Source organism: Meleagris gallopavo, chromosome 11 (genome assembly GCF_000146605.3).
Source record: "Meleagris gallopavo isolate NT-WF06-2002-E0010 breed Aviagen turkey brand Nicholas breeding stock chromosome 11, Turkey_5.1, whole genome shotgun sequence".
NCBI classification, from domain to species: Eukaryota; Metazoa; Chordata; class Aves; order Galliformes; family Phasianidae; genus Meleagris; species Meleagris gallopavo.
In genome coordinates, this window is record NC_015021.2 from 1,734,422 (window position 1) to 1,752,624 (window position 18,203).

At 42.6% G+C, this 18,203-nt stretch overlaps 1 protein-coding gene across 2 annotated transcripts; it reads right to left on the reverse strand.

The window, feature by feature from the left end:
* Positions 1–117: 117 nt before the first annotated feature.
* Positions 118–17,671, reverse strand: MELTF (melanotransferrin). 2 transcript variants are annotated; one of them, XM_010716380.3, is made up of 16 exons: positions 17,432–17,671; positions 14,179–14,333; positions 11,631–11,730; positions 10,783–10,965; positions 10,324–10,480; positions 9,326–9,393; positions 8,377–8,564; positions 7,798–7,978; positions 6,779–6,930; positions 6,209–6,305; positions 5,206–5,400; positions 3,917–4,073; positions 2,233–2,300; positions 1,942–2,129; positions 1,328–1,526; positions 118–293 (listed from the first exon to the last, which is right to left on the reverse strand). In XM_010716380.3, exons 1-16 carry the CDS (start codon positions 17,475–17,477, stop codon positions 223–225), a joined length of 2,205 nt encoding a protein of 734 aa, XP_010714682.1. In that variant the 5' UTR covers positions 17,478–17,671; the 3' UTR covers positions 118–222. The 2 variants fall into 2 exon arrangements, with proteins under 2 accessions (XP_010714682.1, XP_003209160.1); XM_003209112.4 differs by having other exon boundaries at positions 118–1,526; positions 17,432–17,670.
* Positions 17,672–18,203: the final 532 nt, after the last annotated feature.

Here is an 18,203-nt window from a genome sequence, read left to right on the forward strand (position 1 = left end):
ACGCCGGCCGGAGCGCCGCAGAGCGGGCTGAGTGCGCAGGCGCAGAATGCCTCGAGTCACGCATCTGAGCACCGCAGTGCAACGCGCTGCATTTACACGCGTACAGACGGCAGCGGGTGCTGACTTCTCTTGTTTATTTCTCAGGTTACATTTATTTACAGTATGTTTTTACATATATATATATATATATTTTATTACGCTGAATCTCTCTACATCCCGGGCTCATGAGGTGGCGGCTGTGGTCAGGAGGATGCTGCCTGCCAGCAGCGCAGCAGCACGTGTTGTTAGTGCAGCTATGGATAAAAATAAAAACTGAGTGCTACAAGCCTCTTGCCATGGAAACAGGTAATCAGTAGTGAGCTACTTTGTTTCACTAACAGAAAACAGAAGTGTTGCTCACAGGCACTCAAATAACCCCCTGTAGAAGGAGGACAGCCACATTTCCTGGTGGAAATGGCAGCAAAGATTTCAAGGGAAAAGGACATCTCTCTGAAGCAGTGAGCATACTGGTTGCGGAAAGTCGAGGAGCTCAGTGGAGGAAGACTTTGAACTTCATTCTTTCTCCTCTGCCAGCAGGCAGTCCCTCCAAGTCTCTCTGGCTTAACTTTTCCTCCAGTGACTTTGGAGATTCCCCCTGCTTTCTTCTGGGAGGTTGAGGACCTTGTACATGGCAGAGGTGGTACTCTGGACTGCAGGTGCTCTCCCAGTCCATGGCCTGTCCATCCTCTGTGCACTTACCTCTTCTGGCAGCAGAACTCAGGAGAAACTGTTGCCTCCAGCAAGGTGAGAATAGGATAAGCAGGGATGAAGGAGTCAGAACATTACCAGCAAGGAGGCCAGAGTGGATCTCTAGACAAAACTTTAATACTGCCTTCCAAGATGCAGAAATTCTTCTACAGATCAAAAAACCTGTATCCATCTAACAGCACCTGGGAGTCCTTCAGCCCAGCATCATTCAACATCAGCAATGATGACAGAAGTACTTCAATTTGGACTGATCTTGTAAGCCATGTTGGCACAGTACTGATGGCTTCTGCCTCAAATTCCACCCCATCCACATGAACAGCGGCAGCTTCCAGTCCCACCCCACTTCCCAATGAGCAAATGGTATAAGCACCTTGCCTGCAAAGTGGCAGGAAGAGGCTTTAAAATGTTAGCACAACATATTATCCAGACAGCAGTTCATCTGAAGAAAAGGTGCTAGGCCAGGGTGGGGTGGCCTGGAAGTTGCCATTTGGACCATGTTAGCCCAGGCCCTGTAACTGACCTAAAATAATGAAGGGAATAAAAGTAATCACTAGTAGGTGTTGTTGTATTAACTTATTACCTGCCCCAGAGCACTGTGGTGTTTGCATCCCTTCAAGGGACTCAATATATTCACTCCCCAGCCATTCTGCATATGTTCTCCTGTCTTCTACTGGCACTATCTTCACCGCAGAATCCTTAAAGATCAAGTCTTTTCCTTGAAAAGCTGAAGAATCAAACATTTTGAATCCATTTCTGTTGCTGTTATTTCCAAAATAGTCCTGAAGACAATGCAAAATTTTCAGTATCTTGGAAGATTAAGTGCCACATTTTTCTAGTACAACACGAACTGTTCAGTACACGAGAAGTTCACACAACTGCAAACCCTGCATTCATTTTAAGACACTCCAGTAGATAACATACAGACTACTGCCATTGGCAATTACAAGAATTTTGGTTCTTGTTACTATCTGGAAAGACTTATACTTCTATTAAGTTCTTCTGTGTAAGCATTATTGTGCAATACAGGGTTTGGCTGCACAGGAGTTAAGGAAATGACTGAAGCATAGCACGGAGATGCTCAGTATTGCTTTTAAAACTAGATTTCCATCAATACAGAAGCTAAATGCCCGTGGCAGCCTGGCATGGTCAGCCTAAACACATAACTCACCGACAGAATAAATGTATAATTATTACCTGAGCTTTGTCCAGTAGTCCATACAGAGCAAAAATGTTGGTGTCTGGGTGAACCATAATGGCCTGAGCTGGCACCCGAGCCAGGTGACACTGAGCAAACTGAGTGACTTCAGCACGGGCCCCATTCCGGCACAGTAACTGGAAATCACTGGACTTCAAGTCATGGGCCCAACTTTCTGTATTCTTACCTAAAAGAAGAAACTAGTCAATGTCACTCATTGAATGCTTTAGAGCTAAAAGGTTGAAGAAAAATAACTGAATTGTAATAAAGAGTCAAGTAAAACCAAATACCATCTGTGTTCTCAAACACTGTTGAGTGCTTCACAAAGGCCACATCCCCAGCGTCCTCTGCCAGGCACCTTTATGAAATGTGAGACAGAAGTTCAATTCAGAGCATCTTTATTTGGACCACGTCATTTCTAATAACTGATAGATTTAGAAATCAACCTTTCTTGCATACTTTCCTGCAAATAAATCCATTGGACCTCAAAGTAAAGAGAAAAAGCAAACCAAGAAAGGAAGCATCTTGAAATGAGAGAAAAACCAACGTTATTGCAAAGTTTAAATAATACTTTAAGAATTTCAAGAGAGTAATAGAACAGGAAATAGTATTAGTAACAATGGGAGAAAGGACAGAAAAAGGTCAGTATTAGATAAGCAAAGAAACAGCAGATAAATGATACTCAGTGCTCTATTCCCCATTTGGTAACGGCAGCTTTCACACCTTTTAAAACACACACTAAGTATATGCCATTAAGACTCCTTGAGTGCATAAGTGTTTACCAGGTTCTGCATATGTGTGCATACACAAGCACTTTTGTGGGGTGTTTTTTTTTTTTTCCAGGTTGGAGTGATCTTACTGCATGCACAGATGCTGCTTTACAGCCCTCTACACTGAAGACACAGCTAAAGTAACTGCAGTTTCTAACAGTGTGTTCCTCAACTAGGTTCTGTTTCCCTAATTTCCTGAAGCAGAAGAGGCCCCATTTGCCAAGGGCACCCAAAACTTTCCTCTTTCTTCTGTGAGTGTGGCATCCCATGCCAGTGAGTTTCAGGACGAATATGTAGAACACCACAGCTTTACAATCATTTGCTGTTTCCCATGTTGTAACTGGTGCCGTCCAGCACACAATACAGCAGTCATTACAGTCTATGAAGAGACTTGCATGAGGCTTGAAATATGAAGTCAGCACTTGAGTATTTATCAGGCAGCTGCTGTTCAAGGCTCTCCTCTGAAGGAAGATGGCCACTCACTGCCAGCTCTGTTGCAGGCACCCTTACCTTTACAGATGAAGGCCAGGAAAAAACTTCCATATCTACCCAGTTAATGACCCCAAATGTTGATATTCACTGTTATATGAAGTATTTATTCAATTTTAAACTATTTTTGCCTCCTATATTTTTACCAAATCTTGTTTTGAAAAGGATATGATATTTGAACATAGTTGTTTGTGCTGTTATGAAACCTATTTTTGAATACCACCATAAATGGTGAGGACAGAGAAGACCCAGCCCCAGTTCCCTGCTCCTAGCCTGCCATGCTCAGCACACACCCATAGCCACTCATTACTGCCTACTCTTTGCCCGTTTCCCTGCTTAAGCTCTTTATGGATGACCTGACTAGAGTGGCAGGCTGTCACACTCAATTAAAGCAAGGCTGCAAACTGATGACAACCCATGTGCTCCTCACTAGGTGAGTGCCCATTGCTCTGTAAACAGAAACGGGGATTTGGCTGTTCCTCATCTGTGTGGCTGTAGGCCAGGAAGCTGGCAAGAGGCTTTGACATGCACGTACACACAGACACCCCTCTTCTGCTATGACTGTCACAGCATCTTGCAAAGGAGAAGGCTGCTACTGTTTTTAGTGGGCTGTTCTTAAAAGGAATTACGCTTCTTGCTGACTAAGATAGAGAGCGGTACCTCCTTGCGCTCCGACAAACTGACAGACTAAATAACAACCACGTGTGCTGATTACCTGAAGGCTCCACTGTAGCTATAATACCGTTCTTGGCTACTTGCACTGCATTTATTGTTTCCACTATTATCTCCAATACACAGTTGACAGAGCGTTGATGGGTAATTATCCTGCTCAGCCGAAGGCACACAGCTGGCAGAGAAAAACTCACTCACAGCTTAAAATAAAAAAGACAAAGCAGCGTAAGTGGAAGTTCTCTTCACAAGAAAGGGTAGTTACATTCTCATGAGGTTATACAAACACCAGTTTCTGCAGGACACTAGAAACATATATTGTAGCTGCCTTACTGAAATTCACAAATTAAAATATTTTCAAAGTACCACCTAACTGATTATTATTACTGTATTATTACTATATTGCCCAGTACTAAATAATGTTTGAAAATAAATGCAATAAAATTCCAAACAACAATTCATCATTTAGTGCAATGGCATCCCAGAGCTGGAAGTACCACCTCGAGAGGACATACATCTGTATAGACTGCATGTGTTACAGTGACTGTCCTATCAGTGACACTGACTGGAGTCAACATCCTCGAGCAAGAATGGAGATGGACAGGTGTGGAAGCAGGTTTTTCAGCAATAGATGATAAACCAAGTTGATTCAATTTTAAAAAGACACTTCATCTACATTTCTGAAAGTCAGAATAAACATTCACAGTTTGATACACTGGAGGCCACGGCTGCTGCTGAGATGGAGCAGGGCTGGCTCCACACTGGTGGGAATCTCAACATTCAACAAAGGTGAATGTAAAATCCTGCTTTAAGTAGGAATAAATCATGAAAGGCTGCAAGGCTGAAAAACCTGGAGATCCCGGTGGGCAACGCATTGACCAAGAGTTGGCAGCATACTTTTGTGCCAATGAAGGCTAATAGAAGTTACAATAAGGAAAATTCTAATTAGATATAAGGAAAGGAATTATTTATATCAAAAATGGACAAAAACTGGGGAAGGGCCCAGAGAGGTTGTGGAATCTCCATCCTCAGAGTTACTCAAAATTTGGTTGGACATGACCCTGGACAATGAGATCTAACTTTGAGCAGCAGGTTGCTCTAGATAATCCCTCCAACCTGAATTAAGCAATGACTTTGTGAAAGGAAGACTTTCATGTTAGAGGTAACATTCTCAACATGGCCCCTCTATTAGCCTAATCAGCAAGCTTACAGTTTCAGAACGTGACATTAAAAAGGCAACAATCCCTCACAAAATTAATATAGAGCTTTGCAATATCAAGACTGTACTTCCCTAATGAAAGTTTATAATTGGACAGTTACTGTATGTCTTCTTACCTTGAGGAATATTACAGTCTCTGGGATTAATAAAGCCTTTCTTTATTAGCATGCCAATGGGGATATTCCATCCAGCAGTTCTCCCCAGTCCTGTGTGGCAGGACTTCTTCCCTTTCAGGTCACTGATGGTGAATGCATTGGATGGATTCCGTTTCACTAATGCCACAGCATAGTATGCATTATTGTTGTCTTCAGCTTGCAGAAACAAACAAAAAAACCCATGATGGTTTTCCTTAAGCATTCCCACTGCTTAATGACTTCTCTGGTGCCAATTTAACTGCACCAACAATCAGCCAGTCAGGAACTCTGAACACACACACACACACACACACACACACACACACACACACACACACACAATTCTTCACTCTTACTACTCCACAGTGTTGCATTCACTCATGGCCTGTACACTTGGACCATGTAAACTAGAGAGGACATGAAAGGATTTCATTAACTCTAGCTGTTATATATACATCCGTTGAAAGCAATGTTTGGGTCATTAGTGACTTAGACCTGTTGTAAGGAGTTGTTTTTACGTGACAACTCAAAAACTTCTGTGAGTTTTGCAGCATATTGAAATTCTGCCCTACACCTACAAACAATCTTTTCATCAATGACTATGAAACACCAACACAATTATAGTAAGAATTTGTCTTAAACTAGAGTACGCTATGTAATTTCTGTGTCATTGCATGTTAAAATTGTTTTGATTTTGTGAATATTCATTTTTCCATTTAAAATACTTTTTGCAGAGTTGAAAAGACAAATATGTAACTGTAAGACTCAGGACTGCAAAAGAATGAACCTTGTCCAGGAGCAGGACAGACAGAACTCTCACTAATTCACTGCAGGAGCCCAACCCTTATTTTCTCCTCTGTCCATGACGTGAGGATAATAATACTCATTTCCTCTGCAAGCAGCTTTCCCAGCAGGGCAAGGGAACAGAGCCTGTGCTTTTAGAGCTGTTTTGAAAAACAACATCTCTATTTTCTGACGTTCTTACCAGAGAAACTTTCTCCAGCAGCTGGTACAAGGCCGTATGTCTTCCCAGCAATGTAAATATCAGCTCCACCCAAAGCTACAACATCAATTTCCTTTTTCTGAAAAATAAAATAAACTTTACAATTTTTGTGAAAAAACAGCAGACATCTTCCCTTCCCTGCTACAATGACAACTCCAGCATCATATCTTGCATCTCAGCAGACAGGTCTGGTACCCAAAGAGCAATCACAGAATGGCTTAGGTTAGAAGGGACCTTAAAGTTCATCTAGTTCCAACCCCTCTGCCACGGGCAGGGTTGCCTGCCAGTAGATGAGGCTGCCCAGGATCCCATCAAGGCCCATTCAAGGCCATCAACTTGGCCTTGAATGCCTCCAGAAATGGAGCAAAACACTTGTTACAATGGAAAAAGCACCAGAGTTCAGGTCCATTCACAGGATATGAATTGCAAATCACCTCCTTGAAATCCAATATTGCCTGCTGATCACCTAAGAGCACATCCCTCTAATCCTACCTACCCAGCAGAGAGCAGCTTGTGTTGATTGGTTTATTGCACAAGGATCCTACAGCTTACCTGGATCATCTCCATGCATTCTTCTTTTGTCTTGGCTGAAATACACTGGATTTCTGGTTTTAAATCCTTATTCCTAAAGGCAGTCCCCATTTCACCACATTTCCAAATCTCCTCAGTGGAAACAACACACCAGTTCAGGCTTTCTGGCAATGCTGCATGAAAATGGAAAGCAAATACTACAGCTCACTTCCTTTGTAAAAGAAAAGGAGGCACACAACTGTACCCCCATCACGTGTGCCATATATGCTATCAAAATATTTACTTCTATGTTTCCTCCCATTCTCTAGCTCAGACATACACCTGATTTGGTACCACAGAGGTCTCCAGACTAGAGGTATGTCCACACTACAAATCCCTTGGCGTGAAGGAGCAGGAACTCCTATGATTGCTGACCATTAATCACAGCTATAAGCTATTGATTATTTGCAGTCTACTGTCACAAGAGTAGTGCAGTAAAAATACACCCTGAACACAGGTTCCTTCACAGCCAGCAGTCACTAAACAGCCCTCAGAAGAGGCAAGTCCTGGAGGTGGGGGACCTTGCTACAGCACAGGCTATGTCTAGGGGCTCAGCTGCCATGATGATTAATTAACCTGTGTTTCCAAGTGTGCCAGAATGCACAGCAATTCCTTTTTACATCCTTCTGATGGCAGAGAAGATTACAATAAACACATTTGAGGATTTTACACAGCAACACATTACTGCAATTTCCCTTTTCTAGCAGGTGAGAAATTGAGTTCTAGTTAGCAGTAGTAACCTACTAAATTCATGTCTCTCACACACACCCAAAAGAGTATGAAACATCTGCATCCTGTGACACAGCACAGGCTCATTTGCACAGGAAAGCATTCTGCAGTGTAATACCATTTGTAGGTAAAAGCACCCTTCCTCCATGCTTGAAGATCAGATTGGCATCTTGCCGTAAGCCTCAAAGAATCAGAAGATGACAGCAGAATAAAGATGGTCTCCAATATCAGCTATCTTTGTGCATGGTTTTGAAGAGAAGAAGACAACTTACTGTTGGGGTCACAGCTCAGGGCCTGCATGACATGAAGATACTCATCACCCAACCATGCCTGGTAATTCTGAGACGTGACTGCAACGAGCTCTGTGGTGGAGTCTCTGAACATAAGGTTCTGGGCACCATAAGCTGTGGAGTCAAACATCTGAAACTGGGTGCCTACACCATTAAATCTTTGCTGTAATGTTAAAGAAAAAACACCTGTCACACACCCCTCTACCTGCTGCCATACTTCTGTGATGACTTTGTTTACATGCAGGAGAAAATCTCCTGCCTACATAACAGACAAACAATTAAGGTTTTCCTTATGGAAGACTTACAGGTTAAGAATTGACAGAAGAAAAGACAAGCATAAAGACAAAACAAAATCACCCCTCCCAGGTAATTTTCAGTGTCCCTGAGACTTTGAGGGCAAAAATGAACCCCAAAGCCCACTCTGCAACTCCCATCAGGGCCCTACTGATGCTGAGTGCCTCCCATGCTGTTTCAGACCCCACAGGGCCAAAGGTGCCCAGATATCTTCAGCTCAGCCAGTGGGTGAGTTGTAATGGACTGATGAAAAAATCACTGTCCTACTTGTCCCTGGTTCAGGAGCTGGAAGACAGCTGTCCCGTCTGTGTCCGGCCGTACAACCACGGCACGAGCTGGGACTCGGGCCAGGTGGCAGGTTCTCCACTCTGTTACATCAGCCGTGCTGCCGTTGCGGCACAGAAGCTGGAAGTCCTTGGAGCGAAGCTGCTGGGCCCAAGTAGAAAGAGTTCTTCCTGAAAACAGACAGAAAATGCTGACAAAATGGATATTAGGCAGGGCTGATATTTCTGGCTCCAAGTCTGCTTCAAGCATTACATTCACATGAGGAGCAGAATACAGCTTTCCTGAGCATCACTGAAATACTGCTGATTGTACAACGTATCCTATGCATGTACATCGTCCTTCAGACTTATATCTCCAACAAGATACACAGCCTAACACTTGTGAGACTGCACTGATCTATACCAGGGTCTGCAGTGGTACCCAGAGCATCCTTAAGATTAGATCTAATACTTCATTTTTTTAATTACTTTTCCCTGCTGTACCTGATGGTTGAACAGGCCCACAACATTAAAACGTGTTATGCTCAAGGTAGATTTCTCAAAGTGCCAGATAGGGGAGGCCACATCTTGTCAACAGATTTCCCACTTGGCTTGGCACAAGCAACATATTCATAACAGCCCAGGTACAAAACCACAAGTTTAGTGCTGCTTAAACTCTCCTTCCAAAAGCAGCTGAGGATCCTATCTCTCATCCTTACTGAAACTATCAAGTGTTTGGGGGAAAAAAAAAAGAATCACTTGGATTCATCTAACTCCTAGCGCATATATACATATATATATATATAAATGTATATATATATATATGCATGCATCTAATTCCACTATTAGAGCATTTTTGCTCATTCTTCAGTTGAAGGTGAATCAAATATCTGGCATTACACTGGCAATGCAGGCACCGTTCTGCAGAGCTGCAGCCACTGTTCAGCACTTACCATCAGTATTTTCAGGCACTGTGCTGTGCTTCACAAAAGCAACTTCTCCAGCACCTTCAGCCAAACACCTAATAAATGCAAACCCAAATACAAAGATGCATTATAAAGCACAGCTTCCACGCATCGAGCACTGCGGGCTGGCAGCCAGAGGGCTGCACGCTACGTTCCATCAGCCAGCAGACACTGACCTATTTCGTTGTGCTGAGAATTTAGCTCAAGGCAGAGACCAGTGGCTGACAGAGCATGAAGTAAACTACTGCTGTCATTTGGTGAACGTGGACAACATGTTCTGTGCTGCTTGGGACAAACACCATGACCTTCTTTGTCCAGCAGAGCTCTCTATCTAATGCAGTTGCACAATCTTTTGAGGAATACATGGAGGGAAACAAGTGTTTCCCATGAGTAAATTATACCTCTGCACTGTCAGTGCTATTACTTGGGGGCTGGGAACTGCAATGCAGCACACAGACAGAAAGAAGGGAAATACAGCAAAGCATGCAAAAACAGGGAACAGAGCAAAGCGATAAGAGAATTCAGTGCAACTGAAGGGAGATAACTGAAATAGCTGGGTAGGGTGGCAGATAACTGATAAGAGAATTCAGTGCAATCGAGGTGAGATAACAAACAGCTGGGTAGGGTGGCTGGTCAGCTGTCAACCTCCAAGGACCATCCTGTTTTACAAGGAAAAATGCAAACCACTGAAACAAACACACAGACTTTTGTCAACAGATACTGAACAAAGCAACAGCAGTGGGATTGCCCTGCCCAGTACAAATGCTAGACATCTAATTTTAACAATCAGGTGTCAATACCTGAAATAGTGGGTTCAGAATTACTTTTGTTCAGCCTCTAGGTTTAAATCATGGTTATTCTAACACTACAGCAGGTTTTCTAACAGGATCAACTGAAAATTGTCTTGCTGCAGTTTCCTGCAGCACTGGACATTATGGCTGTGGATACAGCACAGAGATAGAAAGGGACAGAGCTGTGATTTTTACCTGAAAGCCCCGCTGTAGTCATAGTACTGCTCTTGTGAATTTCCTTGGCATTTGTTCTGCCCAGATGAATCCCCTTTGCAGAGCTGACAGAGGGATGTGGGATAGTTGGCACTGTTGGCTCCAGGAATGCAGCTAGCACTGAAATAGTCACTAACAGCTAGAAGTGAAACCAGAATGAGACATCCTTAGCTGTGAATAAACAAGATCTAGTTTGAGAATATCTGAACAGTACATCTCTATAGGGATAAGCCATTCTGTTCTTGAAGGAGTTTCCAAGTTTCAAACAAACTTGCCGTTTCCATCAGACCTACGTTTGGTCTATTTCATCTTACAAGGAGCAGAAAAACCACCGAGAAACAAAACAGCACAGAGCCACACATTTCTGCCCACATGCAGATGTCCCAAGAACATGCAGAAAGACACTGCCAAGGAACAGATCTCTGTCCTCTCAGCTCTTACCTTTTGGGAGGTCGCACGCCATTGCTGGCAGGCGCCCGCTGTCAATTAGGTAGCCCACGGGCACATTCCAACCTGCAGTTCTGTTGATGCCCGTGTGACACGAGCGGATGCCCTTCAAGCTGTTGATGGTGATGTTGGAGCCCTTCCTTACCACAGCCACGGCATAATATGAAGTTCCAATCTCTGCAGCGCAGGGAGAAATAGAAGCAATTAATTGGCTCCCCCACACGCAGGCAGTCACATTGCCCCTGTCCTGACTGTGGGTACATGTCCCCCAGTACCCCTGTGGTGTGCAGTATCATAGAAAAGGCCAAAAGCAACTTGGAACAGGAGGTGAGATGAAAGATACTCAGAGAATCATCCATAGAAGAAATTCTCTGTGGCTGTAAATATATTTGGATTGGATTAATACCAAGAAAATTGATTATCCTCATAGATGGTTTAATTCTCTTTGTCTATAGTTTTAGATAATTCATAGCATTAAGACTTAAGGGTCTTAAGATACTGTAAACTCATTTAATCTGACTTACGTGATCAGAAACCATTAAAGTCCATTCATCTCTGACTTGTGCTCATAACTTAACAAAGACAGCTGGCCATTGGATCATGGGGACATTTGGTTTTGAGCACCCAGGGTCATGATGTACTTAGTGGTGGGGCTGGGCTGCTGCCCTCTGTCCCCCATTTCCCCCTATACTCTATTATGGACAGGAATACCCATGCGTGAACCAATGACCTGGAGTTCAGAGTCTTCAAGTAGGGGATCCCAGAATAAAATAGAAACAGTAGAAATACATCAGAAAAAAACTTGTGTTAAGTATCCCAGAAGTTTTTTAGTCTGATTATACCTTGATCATATACTTCTCCAACCACAGGTTTCAGGCCATACTCCTTTCCAGCCTGGTAAATCCAACGACCATCCAGTGTCACTGCATCTGCCAAGTAGTTCTGTGCAGACACAAGGTAAGAATGCATGTTGAAGCTTAGAATTACACTGGATTTTATGTAGGCACAGACAGGACCGTCCACAGCTGCAAGAAGGAAAGAACTGCTATGCATCCTTCTGATCTGCTGAACCTGCGTTATCTGTTTGTTGTGTACTGAGCCTAGTGCCCAGGAGACAGCATCTCTGACAAGATGAGATATGGCCAAGAAAACAATCAGCAAACTGATATTTTGCATTTCTAAGGTGATGCCAAGCTTCTTACCATTATGCTTTACCTCTGGTTCAGCACCTGAGAGGATAGTAGACAGTATCCCTTAGCAGTATGCATTGGTTAGGGTAGGGCTAGGACTAGCAGAAAGCCATTTTCTCCAGGCTGATCCACATAAAATGTGAAAAGGGATCATCTGAGAGTGTTGACAAGATACTGATGTTGGCACCTGTGTCAGATTTGAAGATGTCATGTAATTTGAAATATATAACTGATTTGTCTCAAATGAGAAAAAAAGTTATTGATTAGCTGAAACATTAGATGTGTTGAGAGCTGTTTCTCATGAATGAAAGGTGAACCGATTTCCAAGGAAATCTGTAGAAGAAGAGTTGGGATTGGGAGATATTTGCATCTTAAAGAACAGATGCAGTCTGGAATAACCTGATCCAATATTACACTGGGGAGAGTCAGGGCCCAGGACAACAATTTGGGAACCAAACAGGGTCTGTTGTTTAGCAGAGATACCTGACAGTAAGAGGAACTGGGAGTTAGAAAGACCTGACCCCCAGGGAAAACAAAATGAGCCTCTGGTAGTGGTGGTGGACAGGAAGCAGAGCAGATAGAATGGGAAGGGTTGCCCACAGGAGACCTGGGCTGTATTATGTGTATATTTTTCCATTGAAAACAGCATTTCTCAGATTGGAAAGCTGAGCCTTTGAGCACCCATTAAACAAAAAGGCTCCTAGCAACCGCTTGTGGCTAAACTTCAGTGTATAAGTCACAGCACAAGAGAAAAAAATACCTATTATTGTATTTAACCTTAAGCAGTTTACAGGCTACAGACCTTAGCTCCTGTAAATACATACAATAGCAGCTGAAGTGGAATGGCAAGAACAGTGTGAGTATTTCTGTTTGTAGCAAAGATTTTCTCATACATCTAGCAGAAGCATGGGACAATTCCACGTGTGATTTTTGATACAGATGCAATGGGAATGTAAGTTAATTATTTTCAGAAGGACTTCATTTCTGTGTGTCATAACACTTGAGAATTACCTTTAGAGGTGTTTAAACACCTGCTAATAACTATGGTCAAATTAAACATTATCAGGTTTCTGAGTTTAATATTTAGACATTTCTCAATTTCTAAGTATCTTCAAGGAAAAATACTTTATCCATATGCTAACACGTTCACAGAACTAAGTCCAAGTTGGGTAGTGCTATAAAACAGCATATCTTTGCCTGCTGAGCCAGTGTGTCCCACCCCCCTTTTTGGCCTCAAGGAGCAGAGTTCAGCACAGATGCAGTCAGGTGTCCCATGCAGCCCTACAAAGAGCAGAACAGCTTAAACATTTAGTAGATTATTAGCACAAGAAAGAAGAGGTGTCAAGGACAAAGCCTTGCCTATAGTGAAGATCCATCTTATCAGAAAGCTACATACTCGTGCTATCCACCCGCAGGTTTCTGAGTTCAGCTACTCAAGTTTTATAACAGCAAGCACAAAGAGTATAATTTATGAACATATCCAGTCATCCTCCTCTTCCCTCACACTTTGCCAGTTGTGATCACCCACCTCCACACTTTCTTCAATTTCCACTTGTTGTTTCTCACTCCCTCCCAAGGAGGGAATTGTTTCCCAAACACCATTTTGCAAAGCTGAGCTTTTTGTCCAAACTGAGCATGCTGAATTAATACAGTTAGGTTAGCACGCCCTCTGCTCCCCCTGCTCACTGCTTTGTCTATCTCATGTACCCTGTTTTGTATTGAGATTTGGCTCGACACTCACTTGTATAGACAACAATTTCCACGGTGAGGCTCTGAAAAAGGAGAATTACGATGAGTTTCCCTGAAGACAATCTACTTAAAGGCTCAGCAGCACAGCTTTAACTGCAGTCTCCATCCTACTACTCCACCCCTTCTTAAGTATCTGCTAAATAAATCTAACACAATTCCCAAATCAAAGCTTAGTGCTTCAGAAAGAACGTTTAAGATGTTTGCTTGTGTTCCTAATGACTGGTCATATGTGACCAGCTGCAGAGAAGACACAGTGCCTTGCTGGAATTCAGTTCCATATGTACACCTTTATGTCTTAAAAGAAATGCATATATGCTTTGATTTTCCAAAGGCATGAATGCCATCAAGCTGTATGGATGAGAGGCTCATTGGAGCTCTGTACATTGTGATGTGATTTATTATTAAGCACGCAGGGCAATTAAATCACTGACATCTATCATTTACAACTCACCTTGATCATCTGGGTGCAGTTAGCAGCTGATTCTCCCTCCATGCATTCCAAAGGGGGAAGGATGCCAGCCCCAGCAAAGGCGTTACTCATGTCCTTGCACTTAGAAAGCTCTTGGTTAGACACGGTGCACCACCGCACACGTTCCAGGCCGAGAGCTGCAAACACAACACCAAGAGAAAATCTTACTAAAAAAAAAAGAGAAAGGTCCCCTTGGTAACAGGTTCTCAAAGGACCAACCTTTCATTTTATTCCTTCAAGAATGAAAAAAATTAAAAATCAGGGATCATTCAAAAGCAAGCTTTCACACTTCTCCTGCTTTCATTCAGTTTAACAAGAATACTAGTTATTTGGACTAGAAAAAGGATAGGTTCAAGTCTGATACCGAAACTTGATGGCATTTATGACACAAGAAATATGGCTACTCTGAAGGTCACAGAGGCCAGCTTACTCTTAAAGCCTTGAAGAATATGGAGAGGACTGAGATGGGATCTTATCACTGCTTACAAATACCTAATGGGCCTGTGCCAAGCGGATGGTGCCAGGCTGCTTTCAGTGGCACCCAGCAACAGAACAAGGGACAATGGGCACAAATTGGAACATAGGAAGTTTCATACGAACAGAAGGAAAAATGTCTTTAGTTTCAGGGTTAGAGTGCACTGGGACAGGCTGCCTGGAGAGGTGCTGGATTCTCCTCTGAGATAATGAAGATCCACATGGATGCTTTCCTGTGCAACCTGCTGTAGGGAACCTGCTTTAGCAGGAGGTCAGACTGGATGATTCTGGGAGGTCCCTTCCAACTCATGGGATTCTGTGGTTCTGTGAAATCTTTTATTAACCACTGGGGGCTGTGGGTTTCTGAATTTCTGTGCCAGTGTTCTTTTTACAGAAGGGCACAATCTTTGAGAAATTCATGTTTGCTTTCTGGAGCCACCCTGAAGATGTGCATGGTACATCTGTACAAAATGGTCATTTAACTATGAAGAAAAATGGGACAATTCTTTATTTTGCAGCTGCGAAGAATTCTCCAAAACAAACACTAGGGTCAGATGTGTTGTCAGACAGATGCAGACACACTTAAGCCACATATACTGCAGAAGAATAATCTTTGAGAGCACTATGTGCTGCAAGAGCGATCGTCTGCAACAGTCTGCTCGAGACGTCCTGGGACACACAGAGAATCTTTCTACTGAGCCAGAAGTTTTAAAATTGTTATTTGAAATGACAGGCTACAAAACCAAGGAGGTTGACCAGAGACAACTCTGTCTCAAGTGTTCCTGGTTACAACCTGGAGTCCTGTCGCTTTTATCGTTAGTCTGAACAAAAAACAACTCTAGGAGCTGAAGTACCTCGCCACTAAGCTTACTATGAAAACTAGAAAAGTAAACTTGTCTCTTCAAAGCACTCTTTCATAAGAGGTTGTTTCCGCAGTCACCAAAAGGGAGGGTCAGTCCCACGAGTGAACAGACTCAGGTTAAGCAGCAGAGACTCCACAGTCAGTGGAGAAAGGTGCCTTTCAGGAGACCCAAAAAGCAGTCTTCTAAGCACCAAATCACTTTGTTACTGTTGTGAGGACATAACACCATGCACAAATGGTTCAGCCTTCTGTCGAATATGTGTCAGTATGTTTTATGCTGAAAAAAATGGGTAAGCAGTTGGCACCAAATTCCATTGCTTTTTCTTCAATTTTGACTTGTAAGTTGGAGTCTACTTTAAGTTATTTATTTGTCAGGTTGTTTTCTATCAACTCTACCCGGCCCTCCACTTCCTCACTATTGTCACACAGTTGAGATACAGCATTTTGTAAATTAATGTGATTCCATTAGTGCCCAATAGCAGCTGTGTATATTTGCTGACTCTAGGGCTGCAGACTCAACAAGGCCGTTGACGCCACAAACCTTGTTTTCCATCAGGTACTGAGATAGAGGGCATGGTCTGCTGCAAGTCACGAGTCAGACTTGTAAAGCTTACAAGACGCTTTCAAAACAGTATGTGCTAGCAGAAGGAGAAACAAGATCCTACCTCTGAAATGTAGGAATTCTGAGAACTGAGAGGCAAAGAAGAAATGTACTACAGTCGTGGAAAACAGACACCTTATGGAAACTCAACATCTGCCTCATTTATCTGAGTGAAATCTTCCTCATCTATTTCCTGGGACAGGAAGAAAAACCGAGGTTTTCACTGATCAAAGTTCCCTCCTGACTCCTCCCAAATATAACCAACTTGAAATTTGCCTCTCAGCATCTCAGCATATATAGATAAGTGCCACTCTTCAGCCTCAACATTCTGGCTTTAGATACAAACACACTGCAGGTAACGCATGAATTGTATGAAGAAATCATTAGGCACATTTATATGAAGCAAAGCTCATTTGGCCCTACCTTTCAGCCACAGTAGGGAAACAGCAAGAATCTGTTCCTTACTGCCTACACGTCACCTGAGAGATGCACTTAATCTGCCCCTTACAAAACTGCTGGACATCACCCAGGATCTGAACAGAAGCTTTCCTGTAACAACAAATCCCCATACAAGTTAACCCATCTGAAGTGAGCTCGAGCACAGAAAGGTCTGTAGTCAGACTATCCTTCTATTGCCAGACAAGAACATGTTGAAATAGCGGGCGAGACTCTGAACCCAATTTAATACACAATCTTGGTCCAAACTCCTTTGCTGAAAATAACACTGCTGCATTGTGTAACATCTTCTCAAAAGATCTATTAATATACTATCGAAGGCCTTCAATAGAAACAATTAAAAAAAAAAGAAATATATTGTGATAATTTCAGAACCAGAACATTTTTTTGAATTTAATAGATTGCAGTCTCTTCAGAAACAGCTTCTGTACCTCCAGTGAAATTTAAAGCATTCACCACTAGAACTTGAGAGTGACAGGAGAAAGCCAGCACGTCACACATGCCCTGTTGAGTAGAATAAGGTAATTTGCTATTTATTTATTTACACACACGAAAAAAGAAGTGTTACAGAACTGTTCACATCTGTGAAAAATGGAGAGTGTGGAACTAGAAGTAGATTTAGTACAGTTAATAAGGCAAGACACACACATGACATTCAATACAACCTTTATATTCTTTAGTTTTTTGGGTTTCTTTTTCCCTATTTTTTCTTTCTATTCCTTTTCTTGACCACTTGAAGTTGGTTTCTCAAGTGGTTCTAGTTTCCCTCTGACTCTCAAATCACAGATTAGTCAATCCCAAAGATACCATGCCAAGGCAAAATTGTTTGTGGAGGTACTTACCAGAGTGAACCAAGAGAAGGAAGAAGACATTTTCAGAGATCTTCATCTTAAAAACGTTGGGATTTGTGCCTTTTTCAGCCTTCAGAACTCCCACAGATCAGTGCTTCTGCAAGTATGCTCTCCCTGGTGTGCTTCTTGGTGAAAATCAGCAGCATTCAAATGCAGGTGCACTTTGTTCAACAAGTTATCTTGCTTACTTTGGCACACGTCACCAAAGGGAAAAAACAGCCTACCTCTCTGCACGCTGCTTTTAAGCTTGGAAAAAAAAAGTCAAGACTAGGAAATTACAAAATATTCACTGCACCAATGAAGTTGTTTCCACTTCAGCCCCACCTACAGACTTAGATCAACAGCTACACTGACTCACAGGGGTAAGGTGAGGCTGTGTAAGGGAATCTTCACCTCGAGTTGTCTGAATTCCCTCTGTGCTGGGGCTCGAGAAGTAAGAGTAGATTCAAGCTAAGCAATTCATCTACATACTGCATTTCCAAATACAGAAGGATTCTCAGAAATACTGCACGCTTACTTTACCAAAGAAAAACAAAAACAAACCCACAAATGATTTTAGGCCATACGCTGGCAGCTGACACGTGCTTCAAGCGTCCCAATTAACACCAGCAACATTTTTTGTCCAGTGTTCAGAGTAACAACTTCACTTGCCCCACTCTGATTGCCAGTATTCCTCTATCACATCATCTTTATTTAAAGCCTCAGCCAATTATTTTAAAATACTACACCACCTGTATTTCTTTAGATGAAAAACACACTTGAC

Coding starts and splice junctions, on each gene's coding strand:
- MELTF (XM_003209112.4), bottom strand. CDS start 17,477: ATGAAGATCTCTGAAAATGTCTTCTTCCTTCTCTTGGTTCACTCTG. Junction 9,394..10,323: donor GACTACAGCGGGGCTTTCAG/GTAAAAATCACA, acceptor TGCATTTATTAG/GTGTTTGGCTGAAGGTGCTG. Junction 2,130..2,232: donor AGTGTTTGAGAACACAGATG/GTATTTGGTTTT, acceptor TTCTTCTTTTAG/GTAAGAATACAGAAAGTTGG.